Raw genomic sequence first — 17,888 nt, forward strand, 5'->3', positions numbered from 1 at the left:
TTTCTTTTGAAATCTTTGTCAGGTATTTCATCTAAAACAGTCCCCCCAGGCTGGAGAGATGGCTTAGTGGTTAAGCACTTGCCTGTGAAGCCTAAGGACCCTGGTTCGAGGCTCAATTCCCCAGAACCCATGTTAGCCAGATGCACAAGGGGGTGCACACGTCTGGAGTTCGTTTGCAGTGGCTGGAGGCCCTGGCGCATCCATTCTCTCTGTCTCTCTCTCTCCCTCTTTCTCTCTCTGTCTGTTGCTCTCAAATAAATAACTAAATAAAAATAAACAAAAAATTTTTAAAAAAAGTAAAAAATAAAACAGCTCCCCTAGGGGCCATTTCTGATGGATTTATAATTTTTGGTGGGATTGTATTGCCTTGATTCTTTGTGTTTATTGTATTATAATAATGAAATTTTTGCATCCTGAGTTCATTTGATGCTTGGGTTTTCTAACCGCTGGTGGTACTTTTAGATTTGGAAATCCAACTTTATGCACCTTCAGAGTAGGAGTTTAAGGTGCCAAGTGTAGCTCTTGTACTCCAATCCAACCACAGAAGTAATCCTAGGTGTTGTGTTTCCCTGCTGTTCAAGAATTCTAGTGGGCTGGGTAGAGCAATTTACTGGCAAATTCTAAAATTCAACTGAGCATTATACACATTCAATAAAAAACAACACAGTGTGGGAATTAAACAAACAGATAACTTTATTAAGTCACAATCCCTAAGGGTGTATGTTGCTCTATAGCCTAATCCTATTAGCTGGGAGGGTGAGATTTCTGTTCTGAAATGGGTTCCAGGCAGCTAGATCTGAATCAGACCCTGCCCCCAATAATGACAGAAGCACAAGATAAAGGCCCTATAAATCTGAAATATCAAAGGTAACAATAGTCAACCCTCAAATACAGCTTAATTGAGAATGGTAAAGCCAATCAAGATTATGTAACCCATAACTTGTCCTGAAATTGAAAGAGAGATTAGCACTTCCAGTACACCTGCTTTATTTTTTTTATTTTTTATTTTTTGTCAGTCAGCCTGGTTACCTTCTCGGGGTGCCTTCCAATTCCACCAGTACTAAGTGCCCCCCTGCCGATCCCTACGCATTTTGCTGTGGAGCTGCTGTTCTGAACAGCTGTGCTATATGCCCTGCTACTGGGGGCGGAATGCATTCTCTGGAGTTTCCCAGTTCTGATGGTTGGGAAATGGAAGAGTACGGGAAGCCTGGAATTGTAAGGGAACTGCTCAGCTGGTCCCACCTGTATCCCTTTCGGCAGCTTCTTAGCTGATCTCTGCTGTCTCCCCTTCAGGTTTCTTAACTTTTCAAAGAGGCTGATGAGGTTGGTCTCTACTCCTGCAGCTTGGCTTGTACAGGTGGGCAGCACCAGACAGGTGCATGGATGAGAGCCGCAAGTGCCTCAGTGGGATTCTGGCCAATTTCCTCCTTTCTGGTGGATCTTGGTCTCTCCCGCTTCTCCACTGTGGCTAATAAACATCCACACACCTTCAATTTTCAGAATAAGAGTGTATTTTGCTGTGGTTTTGCTGAAATCCTTCACTAGGCTGGTGTGACATGGCTCGTATGCTACTATCTTACCTGGAAGTCTGTAGTAATTCTTTTTATTTTTATTTTTTATCTTACTTATTTATTTGAGACAGAGAGGGGGAGAGAGAAGATAGAGAGAGTAAGAATGAGCATGCCAGGGCCTCCAGCCAATGCAAACATACTCCAGACGCATGTGCCACTATGTGCATCTGGCTTATGTGGGACCTAGATAATCAAACCTGGGTACTTAGGCTTTGCAGACATGTGCCTTAACCATTCAGCAATCTCTCCAGCCCAATTCTTCCTTTTTCCTCTTCTTTGTTTTCTATTTGACTGTTTCCTGCTGTAGCTTACACTTAAGCACTTGTTAAGTCTGTTGAGCATTAATGAGTTGGGTATGGAATATGTCCTTTTACAATTAGTTTTTTTTCCTTCATTCATTACCTTGTTATTGCAATTTAAAGTTAGATGGAATTATTATGTTTATTCAAACATACTTTTAAACCATTAATTTCAACATTATGATAATATTCTGATTACATGAAGCATATTTCCCTAATAATTCATTGGTTATATGCAAAAGAAATAACAGCCCTGATACACACACTTAGATGTATATATGTGTTTATACTAATAGAGCTATTGATTTGTATACTGAGAAATATACTAAGAATGCAATTTATGAGTGTGCTTTTTAATTTTTCTTCAGGAAATTTATTATAAGTCTCTATAGAAGCCTCTTTTTGGTTAATAGACAATGGTGGTTTCAGTGTAAAATGTCTCCATAGACTTGTGTGTTTGAGTACTTAATTATCAGTTGGTGGCACTGTTTGGGAAGGTTGTGAAACCTGAAGGAGATGGAGCCTTGCTTGGACAAGTATGTATGTCACTGTGGATGAGGCTTAAGGTTTTATAAAAATAATCGTTTTATTTATTTATGTGCAAGCAGAGAGAAATAGAGAGAACACACACACATGCAGAGAGAGAGAGAATGGGCACCCTAGGACCTTCAGGTTCTGTAAACAAACTCCAGATGCATGTGCCACTGCATTTGGAGAATTGAACCATGGTTATTAGGCTTTAAAGACAAGCACCTTAATCACCAGGCCATGTCTCCAGCCCAATCATGAGGTATAGTCCAGCCCAGCTGCTACTCTGTCCTTATCTACTTCTCTGCTGATGAGGTGACATGATGGTCATTTTCTTCTCCTGACATATTTTCCCATCATGATAAGACTTTATTTTCTAGAATTGTCAGGCATTTTTTTTTTTCCTTCCTTACGTTGCTCCTGGTTGGGTACTTTGTCCGAGTAATGGGAAAGGAACTGATGCATAGACCTGAAACTATCCTTTTCACTTTCTATTCTTTGTATATGCTTTGTTATTTTTAAAAGCTTTGTAGAAGCACTTTACCTAAATTATTCTTCTGTGGCAAAGTTATTATTATTTGATAAATCTAAGTGACTTTTAATTTGTTTCACAAATGTACTGGCAATTAACAATCATATCTGTTTAAAGTAAAAATAATGGCATTTAGTTGCTTCAGTGGAAACAATTTGGAAATCTTGATAACATTAAGAAGAACTGGTGTTGAGGAAATGAGAGTAATTTCAGGATAATGGTTCATATTGTAAGGATAAGTGAGTTTTGCAAAATATAAAGTTTTATAATCTGTTTCAGTCCATTTTAAATATGTCATAATGTTCAGAAACTAATAGGGTGTACCTTTAATGATGATGAAATTTTATATAGATAGTATTCAGATTTCTCATTTGCAAATTGAATATCAGAAGGTAAATATATCAACAGGGTTAAGGTATGTTTGTTTCTATGTCCCAACATATAACACACCTGTCTAGATCTGTAAAGGTAAAAGAAAATCTTTCATAAAATTGCAATTTCTAAATTTACCTAAAGGTCAAAGTTTAAGGAATATGTAATATTCTGAAGAAGCAGGTTTTGATTTAGGAAAAAGCAGGCTGTATCTACACCATGCTACAAACTCAGGCAAGGGGTTACTTAATCTATGTTACACCTGCTTAAGTAAGTCATCTGATTGCCCAAATTAGTATTTCTCTCAACAAAATATTCTGCCAGGACTGACTTACTATGGAAAGTATAGCCAACTGGTGAATATATTCATAATGTTATAAAAAAACAATATTCAAGACAGATTACAGACAGCTTTTGTACTGGGATCCGCAGTTGTTTCAAATCTTGTCATTATCCCATATCTCTAAGCTCTTCACAACTTCCCCTAGCCACAGTCACAGGTTCTATTCCTGATTCATATGGACATGACCACTCACTCATTTGTTTGACAGCTGGTATCTACCTGTTCCCATGCCCTACCAATGCACCTCAATATTATAATTTCAATTGATGCCCGTATCAAATATTTGCTTGCATTTTCTAACTCAGATCTTGGCATATACAGCACAAGATAAATTATCAAGCAGATTAAGTTCCCATCCTCCCTAACCTGAGCCTGCTGTGCCAGAGGACCCTGGCCTCTTAAGATCCAACCCTGACTTGATAGCCACACAAAGTTAAACACTACAATCCCTACATAACAATAGGTTGAATTCTCATCATTTCTACCTTTCCCAAATACAATTAAAAATAGAGATCTATACTTTACCAGTTGCTGCAGTATTTTTTCTTGTTTCAAGGAAGCGAAGCCTCAAAACAGCATTATTACCCTCTGTATCAGTCTCTAGATTATAGGCAGCTGGAGTAGTCTGGTCTGTCGTGAGGTGGGTGAAGCAGCTCCTCTCAGCACTGAGGTGGTGAGCCTCGGGATCTGTGATGAAGACAAAGCCATGAGTGTTCACGAAGAGAACCAACTGCTGTACAGAATAGTGCATATAACAAACAACAGGCCCACTCCCATCAGAGTCTCTATCCAGTCTCAAGATGAACCTCCAGGGAGCATCTACCATGCCTCCTGTGGGTGTCTTCCTCAACCCCAGCTTGGCAGATTGGAGGGTTTCTCTTGCATATTCCATGACACTTTCTGTGTTCTCCTTCCCTGTGAAATAATAAGTCACTGCTAACATCACAGAGGTCTAAGTATGCTCAAGATAAATGTGTTTCTAATGTCATGATATTTTCTGCTTATTAATCATCAGTGCTAATTATGAAACTATTAAAATGAACATTAAATCTAGTGACTACACTTAGCTGATTGTTAGCAGTGCTGTCTAGTTGTGGGTTATTCTGGAGAGGATGTTCCTGATTGCACTGCAGTTAGTGTATACCCTCTTCAGGTCACACTAATGAAAACTCAAAGTGTGTGAATAGTCCGAGCATCATTTTGAAAACCCTCTACAGAAACAGCTTCAAAATTTCATAGTATCCATGCTATGTTTTAGAACTTTGATATTGTTCCCTTTTCTATCTTATTCTTTTCTCTATGTAGTTAATGTAGCCACAGCTAGGATGCTAAAGAGTATAGATTGTTCTCTGGAAAGCCAATATAGCAAAATAGGCTGAATTCCATCATTTCCATGGAAGTTTGAAATGAACCCTACATAAAGCAGATCAGAGTTTTGTATTGGCAACCAAATAATCCCTCAAACTCTCAAACTGGTTTTCTCTTACTCCCAATAAATCACTTTCTCAGCTTTTCATGCATGCACGTGCTCAGAACTTCCCTAATGCTGAATTCATTCTCTATGAACTTAGCCAATGGAGACAAGAGAGAACATATCCTGGCTTGACCATTACCCAAAGAAATTAGTCTAAGGAAAAACCTTTATTTTTTAAAGAAACTAAACTATAACATGAAAGAAAATTGTCAAGACACTTTACTTAAGTATAATATATTCATCTGCCCTGATAACTATCATAAAATACAATATACTCTCATCTAATACTCCACATGGGTTTCAAAAGCAAAGAATAATTTAAGATTTCCAGGTGACATAATATTTAATATAAGCTTCAGATTGAGGCTAAACAGCCAATCAAGGGAAAACAGCTCCCATTTTCCTACCAAGGGGTACTCAAGGTTCACTCAAAGGCAATTTAGCAAGGTTTACTAGCAAAAATCTGAACTAGATAAAATGAGAGGACTGCTCCCTGCTGACACTAATCCACAAATCTGATGTTGCACGAAGTGGTGAAATGGCCTGCTATGGAGAATTTGCTAAGCCAAGTAAATCTTGAGGTTCTTTGGAGCCACTCAGACAAGCAAATAGTATCACTAATCCTTTGACCTTATAGTCAGACATTTATAATTCAGATTTAAACTGCATCAGATGCAATCACAAATAGCTAGGCCTACTGTGCTCTGGCTTAGCCACATCATTTCAGTTTCAAACTTTCACTCACCCAATTTTGTTCTTAGCTGCCTCTGGTAGTCAGGGTGAAGGACATGGTGAGCATTTTCTGTGCTGTTATTCCACAGAATTATTTCTCCATCATAACTCCCTATATGAGCCAGGTTAATGAGAATAAATTGCCAAAGGTTAGTGGAAAGCACATATAAACAGTGATGAACAGAATGTGTGACCAGTGTGTGTCTTACACAGAATCTATCACACAATAGGAACTCTATATTTTTGAAACATGAATAAAAATATCCTATATTTTAACTTTAGACCGTCAATCTTCACAGAGTAACCTGTGTATTAGGTCTATAGAAATGAATGTTGCCTCCATTTATTTTATATTTAATAAGCATTTAATATAAAGGTTTATTCAGTTAAATAATTTGAATCTTTGTTCTGTTAATTTAATAAGATGTATAACCCTGTACATGATATTTTATTCAGCTTGATGCTATAATTTCTTTTTATTTATTTATTTATTTATTTATTTATTTATTTTTATTTTCACAATATTTATTAACATTTTCCATGATTATAAAAAATATCCCATGGTAATACCCTTCCCCCCTTCATTTCCCCCTTTGAAATTCCATTCTCCATCATATTACCTCCACATCTCAATCATTCTACTTACATATATACAATACGAACCTATTAAGTACCCTCCTCCCTTCCTTTCTCTTCCCTTTATATCTCCTTTTAACTTACTGGCCTCTGCTACTAAGTATTTTCCTTCTCACGCAGAAGCCCAATCATTTGTAGCTAGGATCCACATATGAGGGAGAACATATGGCACTTGGCTTTCTGGGCCTGGGTTACCTCCTTAGTATAATCCTTCCAGATCCATTCATTTTTCTGCAAATTTCGTAACTTCATTTTTCTTTACTGCTGAGTAGAACTCCATTGAATAAATGTGCCACATCTTCATTATCCACTCATCACGTAAGGGAGATCTAGGCTGGTTCCCTTTCCCGCTATTATAAATTGAGCAGCAATAAACATGGTTGAGCACGTACTTCTAAGGAAAAGAGATCAGTCCTCAAGATATATGCCTAGGAGTGCTATAGCTGGGTAATATCAATCTAGTTGTTTTAGGAACCTCCACACTGATTTCCATAATGGCTGGACCAGATTGCATTCCCACCAGCCGTGTAGAAGGGTTCCTCTTTTTCCACATCTCCGCCAACATTTATGATCATTTGTTTTCATGATAGTATCCAATCTGACAGGAGTGAAATGGAATCTCAATGTAGTTTTAATCTGCATTTCTCTGATGACTAGTGACGTAGAACTTTTTTTTAGATGCTTATATGCCATTCGTATTTCTTCCTTTGAGAATGCTCTATTTAGCTCCATAGCCCATTTTTTGATTGGCTTGTTTGATTCCTTATTATTTAACTTTTTGAGTTCGTTGTATATACTAGATATTAATCTTCTCTCAGATGTATAGCTGGCTAAGATTTTTTCCCATTATGTAGGTTGCCTCTTTGCTTTATTCATGGTGTCCTTTCAAGTGTAAAATCTTTGTAATTTCATGAGGTCCCAGTGATTAATCTGTGGTTTTATTGCCTGAGCAATTGGGGTTGTATTCAGAAAGTCTTTGCCAAGACCAATATGTTGAAGGGTTTCCCGCTACCTTTTCCTCTAGCAGTTTCAGAGCTTCATGTCTGATGTTAAGGTCTTTAATCCATTTGGACTTAATTCTTGTGCATGGAGAGAGAGAAGAATCTATTTTCATCTTTCTACAGATATATATCCAGTTTTCCCAACACCATTTGCTGAAGAGGCTGTCTTTTCTCCAATGAGTATTTTGGGCATTTTTATTGAATATCACGTGGTTATAGCTACCTGGACTTACATCTGGGTCCTCTATTCTGTTTCATTGATCTACAAGTCTGTTTTTGTGCCAGTATAAAGCTGTTTTTGTTATAATGGCACTGTAGTATAGGGTAAAATCAGGTATGGTGTTACCACCAGCCTTATTTTTGTTGCTCAGGATTACTTTAGATATTCAAGCTTTTTGTGATTCCAAATGAATTTTTGGATTGTTTTTTCTATTTCCATGAAGAATGCCTTTGGAATAGGAATTGTATTAAATGTGTAGATTGCTTTTGGTAAGATTGACATTTTCACAATATTGATTCTTCCAATCCAGGAACAAAGGATGTTTTTCCACTTTCTAGTGTCTTCTGCAATTTCTCGCTTGAGAGTTTTTAAGTTCTCATTGTACAGATTCTTTACTTTCTTGGTTAGGTTTATTCCAAGGTACTTTATTTATTTATTTATTTATTTATTTTTTGATGCAATTGTGAATGGGAGTGAATCTCTGATTTCATTCTCTGTGTATTTGTTTTTAGTATATATGAAGGCTACTGATTTCTGTGTATTTATTTTGTATCCTGCTACATGGCTGTAGGTTTTTATGAGCTCTAACAGTTTTCTAGTAGAGTCTTTAAGGGTCCTTTATGTATAGAATCATGTCATCTGCAAATAATGATAACTTGATCTCTTCCTTTCCAGTTTGTATCCCTTTTATGTGTGACTCTTGCCTTATTGCTGGCTAAGACTTCCAGAACAATATTAAGTAAAAGTGGGGACAGTAGACACCCTTGTCTTGTTCCTCATTTTAGTGGAAAAGCTTCCAGTTTCCTCCATTTAGTAATATGATGGCTGTAGGCTTGTCATAAATAGCTTTTATTATATTGAGATATGTTCCTCCTATTCTCAGTCTTTTTAGGACTTTTATCATGAATGGATGTTGGATTTTGTCAAATGCTTTCTCTGCATCTAATTAGATGATCATGTAATTTTTGTCCTTCAACCCATTTATATAATGTATTTCCTTTATAGATTTGCATATATTGAACCATCCCTGCATCTCTGGGATAAAGCCAACTTGGTCAGGGTGAATGATCTTTCTGATATACTCTTGTATTTTGTTTGCCGATATTTTGTTGAGAATTTTTGCATCTATGTTCATGAAGGAAAATGGTCTGTAATTTTTTTTTGTTTTATTTTTGCCTGGTTTTGGTATCAAGATTATGCTGGCTTCATAGAAGGAATTTCATAGAATTCCTTCTTTTTATATTTCCTAGAAAAGCTTAAGAAGCAATAGTGTTAGCTCTTCCTTGAAGGTCTGGTAAAATTTAGCAATGAGTCCATCTGGGCCTGGGCTTTTTTTAGTTGGGAGGATTATTGATAACTGTTTGGATCTCCATGCTTGTTATAGGTGTATTTAAGTGATTAATCTCATCTTGATTTAATTTATATAGGTCATATAAATCAAGGAAATCATCCATTTCTTTCAGAGTTTCATACTTTGTGGAGTATATGCTTTTATAGTATGTCCCTATAATTTTTTGAATTTCTCTGAAATCTGTTGTGATGTTACTTTTTCATCTCTATTTTTATTAATTTTTGTCTCTTCTCTCTTTCTTTTGGTCAGACTTGCTAAGGGTTTATCAATCTTGTTTATCCTTTCAAAGAACCAACTCTTTGTTTCATTAATTCTTTGGATTGTTTTTTCTTTTGTTTCTATTTCATTAATTTCTGCCCTAATCTTTATTATTTCTTCCAGTCTACTGATACTTAGTTTGCCGTGTTCTTCTTTTTCCATGGCTTTGAGGTGAAGCATTAGGTCGTTTACTTGTGACCTTTCTAATTTCTTAATATAGGCACTTAAAGCTATAAATGTACCTCTTAGGACTGCCTCATTGTGTCCCAGAAATTTTGGCATGTTGTGTTCTCATTATCGTTTGACTCTATAAATTTTTTGATTTCCTTCTCAATTTCTTCATTGACCCATTCATCATTTAGTAGTGTATTGTTTAGTTTCCATGATTTTGTGTATGCTCTATAGCCTTTCTTGCTACTAATTTGTAGTTTAATTCCATTGTGGTCAGACAGAATGCAAGGAATTATTTCAATTTTCCTGAATTTGTTAAGATTTGCTTTGTATCCTAATATATGGTCTGTTTTAGAGAATGTTCCATGTAGTGCTGAAAATAAGGTATATTCTGCAGCATTTGGATGAAATGTCCTGTATATATCTGTTAGGTTCATTCCTTCTATGACCAAATTTAGTCCAGATGCCTCTCTTTTTTCTTTTTCTTTTTTTTTTTTTTTTCTGGGATGACCTCTCATTTGATGAGAATGGGGTGTTAAAGTCACCCACAACCACTGTGTTTGGTGTTATCTGTGACCTTAGTTCTAATAGTGTTTGTGTGATGATTTTGGGAGCCCCCATTTTAGGTGCATATATGTTTAGGATTGTAATGTCCTCCTGTTGGGGTGTGCCTTTAATCAATATAAAGTGACCATCCTTATCTTTCTTGACTAATGTTGGACTGAAGTCTACCTTGTCAGATATTAGGATATCAACCCCTGCTTGTTTTCTAGGCCCATTTGAATGAAACACCATTTTCCAACCTTTCACCCTAAGATAATGTCTATCCTTTGTAGCAAGCTGAGTTTCTTAGAGACAACAAATTGTAGGATCCTGCTTTTTAACCCAATCTGCAAACCTATGTCTTTTGATTGGGGCATTGAGACCATTGATATTAAGAGATATTATTGAAAGGTATGTATTTATGTTTTCCTTTTGTGTGTGTGTGTGTGTGTGTTTATGGTTCTACCTTTGCTCTCTTGTGTTAACTAGTATTTGAGTATTGCTTGTGTTTTCCAGGTTCCTTATATGTGTGCTTTTCCTTTTCTTCAGCATGGAGGATGCTTTCAAGTATTTTCTGTAGAGCTGGTTTGCTCTTCAAATACTCCTTTAACCTGCTTTTGTCATGGAATGTCCTTATTTCTCCATCTATTTGAATGGATAGCTTTGCAGAATAAAGTAACCTTGGGTGACAGTTGTTATCTTTTAGATTTGGAATATGTCACTCCAAGCCCTTCTGGCTTTTAAAGTTTGTGTTGAGTAATCTGCTATAATCCTGATGGGCTTACCTTTGTAGGTAACTTGATTTTTCTCTCTAACTGCTTTCAATATTTTTTCTTTGGATTGTGTGTTTGGTAGTTTGATTATAATATGGCGAGGAGAGGTTCTTTCCAGGTTTTGTCTGGCTGGAGTTCAAAAGGCTTCCTGTATCTGCATTGGCACCTCTTTCCCAATTTGGGGGAAGTTTTCTTCTATGATTTTGTTGAAGATGCCTACTATGCCTTTGGAGTGGAATTCTTCTCCTTCTGTTATGCCCTGAATTCTTATATTTGATCTTTTTATAGTGTCCCAAATATCTTGAAATTCCCACTCATACTTTTCTATTAGTTTGTCTTTTTCTTTGTTGGACTGTATTAGATCTGCCACCTGGTCTTCTAGCTTAGATATTCTGTCCTCTCCTTCATGCATTTTACTGGTGAGATTTTCTACAGAGCTCTTATTTCATTAATTGTGTTCTTCATTGCTAGTAATTCTGACCGGTTTTTCTTTATTATTTCTATTTCTTTATTCATGTCTTTTATTGCCTTCTTTATTTCATGAAATTTGTGTCCTGCATCTTCTTTGATTCCTTTGATTTCCTCTTTGACTCCTTTTATCTGTTCTTTGACTTCTCTGAACATTTTTACAATCTTTCTTTTGAAATCTTTCCCAGGCATTTCCTCTAACTCATTCTCACTGAAGGTCATTTCTGATGCATCAATACTTTTATGTGGATTTATATTGTCTTGCTTTTTAGTGTTTCTTGTGTTATAATGTATATATTTTTGCATCTTGGATTAAGTTAATGCTTGGATTTTCTAGCTAGCTGGGTATTCTTAGCTCTATCAATTGATCTGATGTTATATATCTTCAGGGTAGGAGCTTAAGGTGTTAGGTATGGCTCTTAACACTCTCAGAGTATCTACAAAGGTGTTCCTAGGGGTTGAGTTTGCCTGCTGTGGGAGTTTTCAAGTATGCTGAGTGGAAAAAAATATAGGTAGATTCCAAAATTTAACTAAACACTGTCCCCATTCAATCAAAAACAGCACCAAGTATTTATGTAACAGTAGGTGTTATAACAACCAGATCTTCTATTAACAAAGAGGTTAAAATTTCTGGTCTGTTCAGGGATCCAAGTCAGCTTGTGACCAATTGAGACCCTTCCCTGGTGCAATCCCAGTTACCTTTCTGGATGATTTTGATCTCAGTCAAGTTGCTGGCTGGGTTGGTGGGCAGCTGTTCTGATTTCTGGAGCTTAGCACTGGCTTTTCCTGTGGGGCAAACCGTGCCTGGCAACTGTGGCCCTGCAGATTGGCATCCCCGTTGCTGGAACCGCTACTGCTGCTGCTGAAGCTGCTGCTGCTGGATCCACCACTGCTTCTGCTGCCACTGTTGCTGCTCTAACTGCCATTGCTGGTTCTGCCACTGCTGCTTCTGAAGCTGCCACTGCTGGAACCACTGCTGCTGCCACTAAAGCTGCTGCTGCTGGATCTGCTGCCACTGGGGCCACTGTTGCCAGTGCCAGAGCCACTGATGTTGCTGCCAGACTCTGCTCCTGCTTGGGTCCCGCCGTCGGCTCAAGTTGGGGTGGTCAGGTCCCGGGACCACTGCTCTGTTTGCTGGAGCTGGGCACAGGTGGTGGGGGAGGGGAGAGAACCGATGCTGCTCTAGTTTTCTCACTATTCCACAGGTTTTTCTACCTTGTGATAAGCTCCTCCATTGTTCACTGCTGCTCTCCCTTCATGTTTCTTGAGTTTGCGGAGAGCTCCAGTGTGAGTGGAAGCTCCCTTCACCTGGCTTTTCCTGCAACTCAAGCTGAGCCTGGTGCACCTCCACCACTGCATTTGGCGGACCTGCCGGGGCCGTTTTTGCTGGCCTGTGTGGGCTCTGAATGCTCTGGATCTCTTCTACTTCTCCACTGCCATTTCAATTTCCTATACACCTCACTTTTTAGTAAAAGTATGTATTTTGCTGAGTTTTTTTGGTCTTTTTCCCCCCTAGGCTGCTTTGGCGTGGTACCTACGCCACCATCTTAACCAGAAGTCCCTATAATTTCTTCATCTATAAAACTGGGTTAATAAATATATCTCATTGGTCACTGTGAAGAATGAAAATTTTTTAGAGTGGTGCTAAGGATGATGCATATACTTAAAAAATGTTACTTACCATCAAAATCATTGGTTATTCATGGAAGAAAAGAAAAACAAGTTCTTTTTAAAAGTCTGCAGAGCACTCTTAGTGTATATGTATGTATGTGCTATTTTCATATTCAATGCTATATTCTTTGTAAAATAGCACTTGATCTAATCCTAAAAATCTCCCTATAGAAAGGACTGCATCAGGGAGTCATGTATGTAGGATACCTCCCTGGGATTTGGGGATATGAGAAAAATGCAAACTATACTCTGAACTATGCTTGAAAAAGGAGCCTATATAACTCAATAAGGACAATGGAATTCAGACGTCCATGTAGTAACCATTGTTGCCACACTTCTGAAATACTTTGCTTGCAAAGTGCTTGTCTGAGCACTTTAATATAGAAATCATGGCATGAGAATGAATGAAGAATTGGTCATTAATGCAATGATATTTATGACACTCTCATAACGTGAGCCACACAAATTTACAGATGACTTTCTCACCTCAGAATATGATCCTTCCTAAGGGTATTAAGTGCCAGTGGCCAAAAAGAAAATTAATTTCAGAGTTGGCCCTACCCAAATGTAATCAGGTAATTCCTAAACAATAGTAGAACCTTTATTATAGAGAGGTTAATAATCCTTACATAGTAATAATCCATAGAAATTCTAATTCTTTTCTTATAAGTTTTTATTCCTCTTAGTTGAAGATATCTGGATATCTGTGGTTCAATTTTATAGACTAGCTGCTAAAATATAGATTTCAAAATTTCATTGTATAATTGGTATATATAAATCATTTGCTTTGGCCAGAAATGTCTCAATAATTTTTATACCTTTAATATGTCATATGAGAACATGCCAATAGGATAGCTTTAAGAGTTTGGATTGGTAAAGATTATGGAAGGACAGTATACAAATGGTATTATCTTGGAAAGTGCATCTTAAATAACTCAGAAATTGGGTAAAGAAGACAAATTCAGCTCTTCCTGGTGTATCTATTGTCGCTTCTGATCCAAACTTCTTTTTTTCATTTATTTGAGAGAGATTGAGTAAGAGAGAATGAATGATGTGCCAGGGCATCCAGCCACTGCAAAAGAACTCCAGATGCATGCATCACCTTGTGCATCTGGCTTACATGTGTCCTGAGGAATTGAACCTGGGTCTTTTGGTTTTGTAGGCAAGCATATTAACTGTTAAACTATCTTTCCAGCACATGATTCCAAAAGTATTTATGAGTACAGCACTTGAGTAAACATTTTCACATAATTAAGATAATTATTTGTTTGAGTTAACTTATAGCAAAGGGTTAATACATTATCACAGATACATATGACAATGAATTAATATATTTTGTGACAGATTTAAAAGGACAAATATTTCCATTAAGAAGGATCAAAGTGCCACAAACATGTGATTCCTATCTAACAGTTCTAATACTGCTTTTGAAAAATAAGCAAGTAAAAACAAAAGTTAGCATTAACTTATAAGCTTCTCCTGAACCACCATGTTAGAACCTTATGCAGGTGATCCATACTTTAAAACCAAAATATGGAGATAATTATTTCTTGCTAGAGAAAACTACTATTGAAAGTTTAAACAACTCACATATGAGTTTAAATAATTTGATATGATGTGGTGTCAAAACAGAAGAACTGGATGAAGGCACAGAGCCAGTCATAGGAGCTGATGATCCTAACTACAGCAGTGTTACCATAGAAATAAGAACTGAAAATAATTTTAAGTACAAAGATTCCCTTTTATGGAAATATATTCACTTTGCAGTTGATGAAAGTTTCCTTTAAAATGACCCAAAACCAACCAAACTGTCTCCATTGAACTGTCAAGTGAAGGCTTAATTTACCAGTAGCAAGAGTTTGTGGAGGTAAAAATGCAGCACACAAGATATCATCATGGTGATGAACATCCCCTTTCCATTCTTCAGCCTGGATGAAAAATTGATTGAAGTTCTGGGGCCGAAACACAGTGATAGTTCTATAGGAAAGGTGTAGAATGTAGCTGTGAATCTAAAATTGGCACAGAGATTAAGTAGCCATTATCTACTTGAATGGTCTAATTTGAGAAGTGTAAAAGACCATGCTGAGTCTATGAACAAATACTGTCAGTAGTTTAAATGAAATCAGAAAGGGGAAGTTCATAAATGTTTCTGAAGTCATTGAACATGTGTACATTTCACATGGCACTTCCCAAACGTGCATGGCTACAGAGTCTATTTCGCTGTCCATTCCATCTTTAAGAACTATTATTTGTAGAAGAGTCTTAGAAAATTCCACTCAAAGAAAAGGGAACATAGGTCAGATACATTTTGAACAGAAGTGATGTTTTGAGAGAAGTAACCATCTCTTGTCCCTGCTGAAGAATATGGGGGCTGATCAGAAAGGGTACAGAAAAAAATATCTGGTGCTGGAAGAAGGGGCAGGAAGGAAAGTAGAAATTAAATTATGGAAGAATCAATGGCACTCTGCTTCTACTTGATGACTTGAATTCTAGTTGCCAACCTGTGATGTCTCTCCTTTCTTCCACAGGCACCCACATCTCTAAGGAGCATTTGTATCAAAAATCTCTGGGTCTTCAGCACCCTGCTCTCTTCGCTTCCCTGAAATTGTGCCTCTCTTTCCCACTGCTCTAACGGTGTCTGAGATGTCCTGCCAGTGTTGCTCCTTACTGTTGCATGGAAGTGGTTTTCTTCCACTCCTTGAAACTCTCATTTTCAGTGCTTGTTGCTTTTCTTCTTACCTTCCGCATTTTTTACTCTCTCATTGCTATCCCCCTGCCTTTCTTTCCCTCACCCTTTTAAGAAGAACATTCTTCATTGTCACTGTTCCCTCCTTCTTTGTTTCCAGTCAGATAGGCAAAATCAGAGATCCTACATACCACCATGAGCTTCAATCATCATTCTGTGATGGGCTATTCAACAAGTTATAGCAAATAATCTTTGCCAGTCTTGAGTTGTTTCCATTTTTGCCCACATTTTACTAGTAACAGGTTTTCATATGTGCTTTCTCCTGTCCATGACAGCCTTCCTTCCTGTATTTGGTTCACAGACCACCACTGCAGCCTCATTGTACTGTTCTCTTCTCTAGTTAAATCAAATACTTACATGTTACATCAGTTATATGTTAGTTTTCTTTCTTTCTTTCTTTCTTTCTTTCTTTCTTTCTTTCTTTCTTTCTTTCTTTCTCTCTATCTCTCTTTCTGTCTTTCCTTCTTTCTTTCTTTCTTTCTTTGTTTCTTTCTTTCTTTTTACTTTAAGTAGCCAGCCTGGATGAGTGCTTCCTACTTCACTGTTCAACAACCATTAACAGATTCCAAAGCAATTTCATTGCCACTAGTCAACTCTCCTCTAATGCATTCTACATACTACCACTAGAATCACCATTACATTCCAGGAGCTCTTAAATCCATTTATTTTAACAGCACTTCTTACTTCTCTGTAAATCTCCTTATGGGTTTAGGACTATGAGCATAAAATGACTCAAATCCAAAATAAAATATGGTAAATGCTAAGGAAGTCCTGAATAATGGCCAGAAAACCCAGAGAAAAAATCATGGAGGACTCCTGGAACTCTGATGTCTAAAATGAGTCATAAAGGATGGGTCAGGCATGGAAAGAGGAAAGCACCAAGGTACAGGAGAGAGAAAGACAAAAGAGAAGGCTGATGATCTATTTAAAAACATGCACATAGCCGGGCGTGGTGGCACACGCCTTTAATCCCAGCACTCGGGAGGCAGAGGTAGGAGGATCACCGTGAGTTCGAGGCCACCCTGAGACTACATAGTGAATTCCAGGTCAGCCTGAGCCAGAGTGAGACCCTACCTTGAAAAAAAAAAAAAAAAACATGCACAGATTTTTCCATTCACCACATGACAAAACTCAAATGTGTAGAACAGTTTTTCAATATCTAATAATATATAGATTTTTTAAAATATTTATTTATGGGGCTGGAGGGATGATTTAGCTGTTGTGGTATTTGCCTGCAAAGCAAAAGGACCTAGGTTCAATTCCCCAGGACCCACGTTAGCCAGATTCACAAGAGGGTGCACGCATCTGGAGTTCATTTGCAGGGGCTGGAGGACCTGGCGCTCCAGTACTCTCACTCTTTGTCTCTCTCTCCCTCTTTCTCTGTCAAATAAATAAATATTTCATTCATATGTTTGCAAGGAGAAGGAGAAAGAAAGAGAATGGGAACCACAAGGCCTCAGTCCCACTGCAAAGAAACCCATGATGCATGTGCCACCTTGTGCTTCAGGTATTATCTGGGTACTGAGAATAGAAGCAAGCACTTTCAATCACTGAGTCATCACCCCAGCCCAAGATCTAATAATATAGAGATTTAATCTACTTCTCAAGCACTATTTATCTCTGATTTTCAAGATATTTTTTCTTTTCAAAATTTGACATGAATACTCAACTAAATATTTTGAGCAGAGCTACAGGAAGCTAGGTATACAGTGTCAATCTTATGTACTATTTTAGGGAAATCTATTTTTATTGAGAGATATACAATCAAATATAATCAAATGCAGCATTCATCTAAATTTCAAAGAGAGAATACAAAGTTTCAAATCTACTTCTCTCTTGTAGAAGCTGTTCTAAACCATCAGGAGAATTCAGGGATAAGTTAGTTATTGAAGTACATCTTCTTGCCCAAGCTCTACTTTTATTGTTCTCAAACAGCACTTACATTTTTAGAATGTTCCTTCCCATTTGTGCTATAGTCTTTTGTGAAAGTGTCCTTTCCCAGGCAGCCCCCTATGGATCTATTCACACACTCTTAGGCCAATCTTATTCTAGAAGGCTACCAGAAGAGCTAGCATGTGAAGGAATAAGTCCATCTTTTGATCTGTTAATCAATCAAATTTCACTTACTTACAACTGTTAATATTTTTATCTTGCAGTTCCTTAATTACATTAGAAGCTCTAAGAAACCTGCAACCAGAC

General features: G+C 37.3%; 1 protein-coding gene across 1 annotated transcript in view; it reads right to left on the reverse strand.

Moving 5' to 3' along the window:
• Window positions 1-17,888, reverse strand: part of Wdr49 (WD repeat domain 49) — a 200,574-nt gene that overhangs the window by 52,571 nt on the left and 130,115 nt on the right. Inside the window, exons 10-12 of the mRNA XM_004652370.2 lie at window positions 14,790-14,920; window positions 5,865-5,963; window positions 4,171-4,332 (exon numbers count right to left, since the gene is read on the reverse strand). Coding sequence (XP_004652427.2) covers window positions 4,171-4,332; window positions 5,865-5,963; window positions 14,790-14,920 — 392 coding nt within the window. The remainder of the gene's footprint in view (window positions 1-4,170; window positions 4,333-5,864; window positions 5,964-14,789; window positions 14,921-17,888) is intronic.

This window comes from Jaculus jaculus, chromosome 11, assembly GCF_020740685.1.
Source record: "Jaculus jaculus isolate mJacJac1 chromosome 11, mJacJac1.mat.Y.cur, whole genome shotgun sequence".
NCBI classification, from domain to species: domain Eukaryota; kingdom Metazoa; phylum Chordata; class Mammalia; order Rodentia; family Dipodidae; genus Jaculus; species Jaculus jaculus.